Here is a 10356-nt window from a genome sequence, read left to right on the forward strand (position 1 = left end):
TCATTTGCACGATTGATGAACATGCAGCATTTGAATGTGTTGCATTCTAACTACCAAAACGGTATAATTTGTTTTCATGTTTTCACGGTCAGTAAATGGCTCTCCCCGATAGTATATAGGCAATTACAGTGAATAAGCCATTTATTAATCGTGTCGAAGCTATCTAGTCGCCGTAAGCACATGAATTACCTATAGATGATGCCTCGAAGCTACGTGTAGATGTAAAGGCCCAGGCTTGAGTGAGCATTATTACGTGTAGATTACGTCCATAAGGAACGACGTAGACGCTGATTTCGGGAATAATTTGTAAATATGTATCATGAGTTGCGAATAGATACACCAGGGTAACCATATCCACGGTCAATAAAAAGCTATAACCGATCGGCTATACGCAATTGCAATGATTACGTCATCTGTTTCTCGTATCGAAGATATGCCCATAGCTATGACCAATTGACTGGACGACAACGTGTCGAAGCTACTTAGGCTATGCTACCATGTTAGCTTATGTACAAGCGGCCTGTTGGTTTATATGGATGGCTCTCGTCTTGTATGCGCGAGATCCCGGGTTCGATTCCCAGCCAACATTTTTTGTCCTTTTACATTTTGTCCTTTTATTTTCATTTGCATGATTGATGAACATGCAGCATTTGAATGTGTTGCATTCTAACTACCAAAACGGTATAATTTGTTTTCATGTTTTCACGGTCAGTAAATGGCTCTCCCCGATAGTATATAGGCAATTACAGTGAATAAGCCATTTATTAATCGTGTCGAAGCTATCTAGTCGCCGTAAGCACATGAATTACCTATAGATGATGCCTCGAAGCTACGTGTAGATGTAAAGGGTGCATGCTTGAGTGAGCATTATTACGTGTAGATTACGTCCATAAGGAACGACGTAGACGCTGATTTCGGGAATAATTTGTAAATATGTATCATGAGTTGCGAATAGATACACCCGGGTAACCATATCCACGGTCAATAAAAAGCTATAACCGATCGGCTATACGCAATTCCAATGATTACGTCATCTGTTTCTCGTATCGAAGGTATGCCCATAGCTATTACCAATTGACTGGACGACAACGTGTCGAAGCTACTTAGGCTATGCTACCATGTTAGCTTATGTACAAGCGGCCTGTTGGTTTATATGGATGGCTCTCGTCTTGTATGCGCGAGATCCCGGGTTCGATTCCCAGCCAACATTTTTTGTCCTTTTACATTTTGTCCTTTTATTTTGATTTGCACGATTGATGAACATGCAGCATTTGAATGTGTTGCATTCTAACTACCAAAACGGTATAATTTGTTTTCATGTTTTCACGGTCAGTAAATGGCTCTCCCCGATAGTATATAGGCAATTACAGTGAATAAGCCATTTATTAATCGTGTCGAAGCTATCTAGTCGCCGTAAGCACATGAATTACCTATAGATGATGCCTCGAAGCTACGTGTAGATGTAAAGGCCCAGGCTTGAGTGAGCATTATTACGTGTAGATTACGTCCATAAGGAACGACGTAGACGCTGATTTCGGGAATAATTTGTAAATATGTATCATGAGTTGCGAATAGATACACCAGGGTAACCATATCCACGGTCAATAAAAAGCTATAACCGATCGGCTATACGCAATTGCAATGATTACGTCATCTGTTTCTCGTATCGAAGATATGCCCATAGCTATGACCAATTGACGGGACGACAACGTGTCGAAGTTACTTAGGCTATGCTACCATGTTAGCTTATGTACAAGCGGCCTGTTGGTTTATATGGATGGCTCTCGTCTTGTATGCGCGAGATCCCGGGTTCGATTCCCAGCCAACATTTTTCGTCCTTTTACATTTTGTCCTTTTATTTTCATTTGCACGATTGATGAACATGCAGCATTTGAATGTGTTGCATTCTAACTACCAAAACGGTATAATTTGTTTTCATGTTTTCACGGTCAGTAAATGGCTATCCCCGATAGTATATAGGCAATTACAGTGAATAAGCCATTTATTAATCGTGTCGAAGCTATCTAGTCGCCGTAAGCACATGAATTACCTATAGATGATGCCTCGAAGCTACGTGTAGATGTAAAGGCCCAGGCTTGAGTGAGCATTATTACGTGTAGATTACGTCCATAAGGAACGACGTAGACGCTGATTTCGGGAATAATTTGTAATTCTACTTCCCCATTACACTTCACTACGGAACTACTTGAGATTGTATAATTGAGGATTAGCTTCAGTGTGTGATTGGATTTGGAGAGAGTAGACGTATTTTGCGGCTCTCTCTCCTTTGCATGGTTTAACGTTGAGGGTTTTGTTAACAAAACCGTCGCGCTTGAACTATGTGCTTCAGATAGTGTTGTGCCTGCCACCTTTTGTCTTGCTCTTTAACAAGCTTGTGTTCAATTATGTAACAAAAAATTCGCACAGCATTTAAACAATGCTGTCGAGTCATTTCAATTTCTTGTCACTTGCAAACGAAGCCTTTAGCACGTAAGTTGGTTTGTTCTGGTGTTGTTGCGAGCACTTGAGAGTTGCTGTACGATACATGGCTTAATAATAATACTAGCCTTTAGAACCTACATTATTGTTGTAGGCATACGTTACACTTACAGGCGGCACACATGTTGCATGAGCAGTATTTTGCTGGCTTTATGCTTTAACTTGTTTAAGCTTTGCAGTAGCAGTATTTTGCTGTCTATCTGCGTTCTGCTTAACTTAATATTAGCAGTAATTGCTAATTACGTTATAACTACCCAATTGGCATTTTGCTTCGGGGTTAAATTTTTGACTGTGATGGACTTAGAGTTCCAGGCAGGACCTGACTTACCTTCGCCTTCGAGAAGGAAGTTCTGGTACACAAATCGCCCAAAGCGATGTAAAAGATATGCTTGCTCAAATGCAGGCACAGATTAAATTGTTGTGCCAGAAAGTTATTCCTGGCAATGAAGAGAAAGCTAAAAATGAGGTAGCAACCTCTGCTGAAAATCGACCTCTTTCTGAGGCTTGTTCTCTTCCCCCTCACAATCAGGAGGGGATATCTTTGGACTATGATGATGAGCTTCTAGACTTATTGAACTCACCAGATGATACTGCTAATGAGAATGATGATCTCATCTCTCTTCTTGAAAGTTCTTCAGAACTTGAAAAGCAAACTGTAAAAATCTCTACGGAGGAACAAACTGCTTTTAGTAACATTGTTTCTAGCCTTGATTTGGGCAATAAAGTCGGTACTGCGGTACTAGAAAAGGTTGCAAATTTGGTCAAAAATATTTGTTCCAAAAAATTGGCACCACAAAAACTGAAAGAAAAGATGGAAAAATATCAACATCCAAGCAATATGGAACTATTGCAGACATCTCAGGTCAACAAATTGATCTGGGACAATATTCAGCTGCAAGCTAGAACCAAAGATTTGAGATTACAAAAGATACAGTCAGGGAACGTTAAGGCTATGATTGCTCTGACTTATCTAATTAATGATGTATTGACTGGCAAGGCTGGTCAGGATAAGAAGAATGTCCTGTTGAAGTTGACAGATGCCTTGGCCTTTCTTGGTTCATCTAACATAGACTTGAACCATTTTCGGCGTGATCTTTTCAAGCCGGAACTTAAGGCAGAGTATAAAAATCTTTGTTCAAACTCAGTGCCTATGTCTACTCTGTTATTTGGGGATGACATATCGCAGCAAGTGCGTGACATAACCGATGCAAATAAAATGAGCAAGTGTTGCTTAACTCCCACTAGGGGGAGAGCTAGAGGTGGAGGTTTTAGAGGTAAAATCAATTATCGTGGCCCATACAGAGGAGGCAACAGACGCTACCAGCCTTTTTTAGGCCAGCGTCACCGGCAGTACACAAATCAACTGCCGAGAAATCCTCAGAAAAGCATGAGGAATTAACAAGAGGTAAGGTATGTGTCAATGCTGTTAGTGTACATTCTTTACAGCCTTGTAAAACAAAGCAATTACCCATTGGCGGCTGTTTGAAACATGTTCTACAGCACTGGCAAGAAATCACAACTGACTCGGTTATACTAAAATGTGTTCATGGCTATGACATCGAATTTGATGAAGAAAAGCCAATTCAGTATAGTAGATCCAAAACAAAATATATATGCTCTAATTCAACCGAAGAGCTTCTTTTAGGTAATGAAATATCTAAACTTTGGGAAAAGAATGTTTTGGAAGAAACGTCCCATTCCCAAGGGGAATTTATTTCATCAGTGTTTCTCAGGCCTAAGCCAGATGGTTCTTTCAGAATGATATTGAATTTAAAGAACCTAAATGAAAGTGTCAAATATTACCATTTTAAAATGGATACTTTGCAGGCTGCATTACGGCTAGTAGAGCCGCAGTGTTTCATGGCTTCAATTGACCTGAAAGACGCCTATTATTCAGTACCTATTAGTTCTTCAAGTCGAAAATTTTTGAGACTTGCGTTCAAAGACAAACTTTATCAGTATACTTGCCTACCAAATGGGTTGGCCTCAGCACCTCGCATTTTTACTAAACTACTCAAACCTATTCTGGCTGAGCTCAGGAAATTGGGTATTTCTTGCCTGAGCTACATTGATGATATTTATATCCAGGCTAATACCAAAAGTGCATGTGTTTCTGCAGTGCATACAGCTGTACAATTTTTTCAGAAATTAGGCTTCATCATTCATCCCGAAAAATCAGTACTAGAACCAAGTACTAAGCTATCTTTCCTTGGATTTGTGCTTGATTCCCAACATATGACTGTTCGGCCAAAACCCAAAAGGATAGAATCTGCCTTAAATGAGATACAAAAATTTAAGGGCAAACACAAAAAGACTATCAGGGACTTGGCACATATCATTGGTATCCTTGTCTCTCTGTTCCCAGGAGTTAAATATGGACCCCTTCATTACAGGGATATGGAAAAACTTAAGATTTCTCTGTTGAAAAAATACAAGGGAAATTTTGATACAGAAATAGAATTGGCTGAGGGGGACTATACAGAGCTGAAATGGTGGTTAGAGTCCCTTCCGCTTGCATGCATGCATATCTTAGAGCCTAACCCAGATATTGTACTAGAAACTGATGCTTCTCTGGTAGGATGTGGTGCTTTTTGCCCGACCCTCTCTACACGGTCACAAGGAAAGTGGAATACCGTTGAGAAAACATATCACATAAATGTGCTTGAACTCCTTGCTATCTATTTTGCTCTAAAAACGTTATGCTTAAAGGGCGATCATACGCATATAAGAATTTTATCCGACAGCTCGACAGCTGTTGCATACATTAAGGCTATGGGAGGTACTCATTCGTCACAATGTAACAAAATAGCAAAAGCTATATGGGAATGGTCTGCATTAAACAAAGTGTGGTTGTCTTGTTGTTACTTGCCGGGCAAGCTTAATGTCCATGCTGACATGCTGTCCCGTACATTTAAGAGTAACACAGAATGGATGCTAAATCCAGAAATATTTCATGCAATTTCTTCCCTGTGGGGGAACTTTGATATTGATTTATTTGCATCTCGTACAAATAAACAACTGGCTCCCTTTGTTTCATGGCGACCAGACCCAGATGCCTTATTCATTGATGCATTCTCTTTTAATTGGCATAAGTACATCTTTTATGCTTTTCCCCCCTTTAGCCTAATTGCCAGAGTACTGCAAAAAATACAAAGGGACCAGGCAAGAGGAGTAATTGTGGTACCTTTATGGCCAACTCAGAACTGGTACACAAAACTGTTACACATGACCATAGCTATTCCAAGGTATTTACCGCTGGGGAAAGAAGTCTTACTTCTCTCCGAAGACAGAAGCAAACTACACCCCCTTCATCACAACCTTCAGTTGGTTGCATGCCTGGTGTCTGGCAACGCTTCCGAAACCTTGACATTCCAGAAGAAACTTCCAGAATCCTCATGGCATCCTGGAGGGTATCCACTCAAAAACAGTACAGCACTTATCAAGATAGGTGGTTTAAGTTCTGTTCAAGGAAACAAATTGATTACTTCATCCCTCTGTAAATCAGGTGCTTGACTTTCTAACGAGTCTTTACAATGCTGGCCTTAGTTATAGTACCATTAACACTGCACGGTCATCGCTCTCTGCATTATTGGATCATGAACAAAGAAATACTATTGGCTCACATCCTCTCATCAGCCGTTTCCTCAAAGGAATTTTCGAATTGAGAACCCCATCCCCCAGATACACGACAATTTGGGACGTGTCTATTGTGTTGAACTATCTCCGGTCTCTTCCTCCTACATTATCATTGACTTTAAAGCAATTAACCCATAAGTTAGTAATGCTTATTGCTTTGTTATCTGCTCAGAGACTACAAACTCTGCAATTATTAGATGTCAATAATCTTCATTTGGATGGGAAGGAAGCTGTTTTCTTCTTACCTAATAAATAAAAGCAGTCACGGCCTGGTTCCAATCCATTAAGAGTTGTGTTGGCATCATACCAGGCTGACATGAATCTTGATGTTTATCATGTACTTCAGCATTATATTAACGTCACATCCTCATTTTAAGAGGAGCGGAATCGCAACTTTTCATTAGTTATGTTCCACCACATAAACCAGTAACGAGAAATACTTTATCACGATGGATTAAACTTGTTTTGGAGGAGGCTGGGGTTGATGTAGTTCAATATGCGGCCCATAGTACCAGGGCAGCCTCTACCTCCGCTGCAGATTCAAGAAATCTGCCTGTAGATGATATTTTACGTACAGTAGGGTGGGCCTCGGAAAGAACCTTTGCTCAGTATTACAAAAAACCTATTGTCAGTAACAAAACTTTTGCAATGGCAGTTTTGGATGCATAAGTGTAAAAGTAGTTTTACTATATGCATTACATAAAAAGTGTGGTATAATTTAACAGATGAGTTATGTATAGGTATGAGTTGATATACATACTTCAAGATGTAGAAGTGATGTAACAATGTTTGAATATTCCTCAAAGAGGATGCTATGATAGATTTTATTCACAAGAATGAGAATTTTTTTATTTTTTTTATTTCCAAAGTATGGAAAGTAACTATGTTATGTTATCCTTTGTACCAAGTGGTAATGAAATTACCTCAGTTCTTGTTTAAAAAGAAAAGAAATGTTTCTGTTGCTCAGCAAGCAATTTAAAAAAGATACAAACTTTGAATTTGTGTTCGTTTGTAATCTTTCTGTTCGTATGCGCTTGAACACTGCTTTGAAATCTCAAGTAGTTCCGTAGTGAAGTGTAATGGGGAAGTAGAATCGTTAAATTAAACGAGACCATAGGTTGAAGTTTGATTGAGATTCTACTGAGACATTACACGAACGAAGGGATTACTTGCCCTCCCATGTAATGCATTCTCATGCAGGATTATTATCACATAATTTTCCCTCCCAGAAGTTCGTGGTGTTCAATTGCATATGGTAACTTTAAAAACTGAAGCTAATCCTCAATTATACAATCTCAAGTAATCCCTTCGTTCGTGTAATGTCTCAGTAGAATCTCAATCAAACTTCAACCTATGGTCTCGTTTAATTTAACGAATATGTATCATGAGTTGCGAATACATACACCAGGGTAACCATATCCACGGTCAATAAAAAGCTATAACCGATCGGCTATACGCAATTCCAATGATTACGTCATCTGTTTCTCGTATCAAAGGTATGCCCATAGCTATTACCAATTGACTGGACGACAACGTGTCGAAGCTACTTAGGCTATGCTACCATGTTAGCTTATGTACAAGCGGCCTGTTGGTTTATATGGATGGCTCTCGTCTTGTATGCGCGAGATCCCGGGTTCGATTCCCAGCCAACATTTTTTGTCCTTTTACATTTTGTCCTTTTATTTTCATTTGCACGATTGATGAACATGCAGCATTTGAATGTGTTGCATTCTAACTACCAAAACGGTATAATTTGTTTTCATGTTTTCACGGTCAGTAAATGGCTCTCCCCGATAGTATATAGGCAATTACAGTGAATAAGCCATTTATTAATCGTGTCGAAGCTATCTAGTCGCCGTAAGCACATGAATTACCTATAGATGATGCCTCGAAGCTACGTGTAGATGTAAAGGCCCAGGCTTGAGTGAGCATTATTACGTGTAGATTACGTCCATAAGGAACGACGTAGACGCTGATTTCGGGAATAATTTGTAAATATGTATCATGAGTTGCGAATAGATACACCAGGGGAACCATATCCACGGTCAATAAAAAGCTATAACCGATCGGCTATACGCAATTGCAATGATTATGTCATCTGTTTCTCGTATCGAAGATATGCCCATAGCTATGACCAATTGACGGGACGACAACGTGTCGAAGTTACTTAGGCTATGCTACCATGTAAGCTTATGTACAAGCGGCCTGTTGGTTTATATGGATGGCTCTCGTCTTGTATGCGCGAGATCCCGGGTTCGATTCCCAGCCAACATTTTTTGTCCTTTTACATTTTGTCCTTTTATTTTCATTTGCACGATTGATGAACATGCAGCATTTGAATGTGTTGCATTCTAACTACCAAAACGGTATAATTTGTTTTCATGTTTTCACGGTCAGTAAATGGCTATCCCCGATAGTATATAGGCAATTACAGTGAATAAGCCATTTATTAATCGTGTCGAAGCTATCTAGTCGCCGTAAGCACATGAATTACCTATAGATGATGCCTCGAAGCTACGTGTAGATGTAAAGGCCCAGGCTTGAGTGAGCATTATTACGTGTAGATTACGTCCATAAGGAACGACGTAGACGCTGATTTCGGGAATAATTTGTAAATATGTATCATGAGTTGCGAATAGATACACCAGGGTAACCATATCCACGGTCAATAAAAAGCTATAACCGATCGGCTATACGCAATTGCAATGATTACGTCATCTGTTTCTCGTATCGAAGGTATGCCCATAGCTATTACCAATTGACTGGACGACAACGTGTCGAAGCTACTTAGGCTATGCTACCATGTTAGCTTATGTACAAGCGGCCTGTTGGTTTATATGGATGGCTCTCGTCTTGTATGCGCGAGATCCCGGGTTCGATTCCCAGCCAACATTTTTGTCCTTTTACATTTTGTCTTTTTATTTTGATTTGCACGATTGATGAACATGCAGCATTTGAATGTGTTGCATTCTAACTACCAAAACGGTATAATTTGTTTTCATGTTTTCACGGTCAGTAAATGGCTATCCCCGATAGTATATAGGCAATTACAGTGAATAAGCCATTTATTAATCGTGTCGAAGCTATCTAGTCGCCGTAAGCACATGAATTACCTATAGATGATGCCTCGAAGCTACGTGTAGATGTAAAGGCCCAGGCTTGAGTGAGCATTATTACGTGTAGATTACGTCCATAAGGAACGACGTAGACGCTGATTTCGGGAATAATTTGTAAATATGTATCATGAGTTGCGAATAGATACACCAGGGTAACCATATCCACGGTCAATAAAAAGCTATAACCGATCGGCTATACGCAATTGCAATGATTACGTCATCTGTTTCTCGTATCGAAGGTATGCCCATAGCTATTACCAATTGACTGGACGACAACGTGTCGAAGCTACTTAGGCTATGCTACCATGTTAGCTTATGTACAAGCGGCCTGTTGGTTTATATGGATGGCTCTCGTCTTGTATGCGCGAGATCCCGGGTTCGATTCCCAGCCAACATTTTTGTCCTTTTACATTTTGTCTTTTTATTTTGATTTGCACGATTGATGAACATGCAGCATTTGAATGTGTTGCATTCTAACTACCAAAACGGTATAATTTGTTTTCATGTTTTCACGGTCAGTAAATGGCTATCCCCGATAGTATATAGGCAATTACAGTGAATAAGCCATTTATTAATCGTGTCGAAGCTATCTAGTCGCCGTAAGCACATGAATTACCTATAGATGATGCCTCGAAGCTACGTGTAGATGTAAAGGCCCAGGCTTGAGTGAGCATTATTACGTGTAGATTACGTCCATAAGGAACGACGTAGACGCTGATTTCGGGAATAATTTGTAAATATGTATCATGAGTTGCGAATAGATACACCAGGGTAACCATATCCACGGTCAATAAAAAGCTATAACCGATCGGCTATACGCAATTGCAATGATTACGTCATCTGTTTCTCGTATCGAAGGTATGCCCATAGCTATTACCAATTGACTGGACTACAACGTGTCGAAGCTACTTAGGCTATGCTACCATGTTAGCTTATGTACAAGCGGCCTGTTGGTTTATATGGATGGCTCTCGTCTTGTATGCGCGAGATCCCGGGTTCGATTCCCAGCCAACATTTTTTGTCCTTTTACATTTTGTCCTTTTATTTTGATTTGCACGATTGATGAACATGCAGCATTTGAATGTGTTGCATTCTTACTACCAAA

General features: G+C 39.8%; 1 protein-coding gene across 2 annotated transcripts; it reads left to right on the plus strand.

The window, feature by feature from the left end:
* Nucleotides 1–2844: 2844 nt before the first annotated feature.
* Nucleotides 2845–5975, plus strand: LOC139981574 (uncharacterized). Of its 2 annotated transcripts, none has more exons than XM_071994054.1 (2): nucleotides 2845–3909; nucleotides 5622–5975. In XM_071994054.1, the coding sequence occupies exon 1, from the start codon at nucleotides 2885–2887 to the stop codon at nucleotides 3896–3898; it is 1014 nt and encodes a 337-aa protein (XP_071850155.1). In that variant the 5' UTR covers nucleotides 2845–2884; the 3' UTR covers nucleotides 3899–3909; nucleotides 5622–5975. The 2 variants fall into 2 exon arrangements, with proteins under 2 accessions (XP_071850155.1, XP_071850156.1); XM_071994055.1 differs by having other exon boundaries at nucleotides 2845–3904.
* Nucleotides 5976–10356: the final 4381 nt, after the last annotated feature.

The sequence above is a fragment of the Apostichopus japonicus genome, chromosome 15 (assembly GCF_037975245.1).
Source record: "Apostichopus japonicus isolate 1M-3 chromosome 15, ASM3797524v1, whole genome shotgun sequence".
In the NCBI taxonomy this organism is placed as follows: domain Eukaryota; kingdom Metazoa; phylum Echinodermata; class Holothuroidea; order Aspidochirotida; family Stichopodidae; genus Apostichopus; species Apostichopus japonicus.

Bases quoted from the DNA above. Each gene is read 5' to 3' on its own strand.
- LOC139981574 (XM_071994054.1), top strand. From the start codon at position 2,885: ATGCTTGCTCAAATGCAGGCACAGATTAAATTGTTGTGCCAGAAAGTT.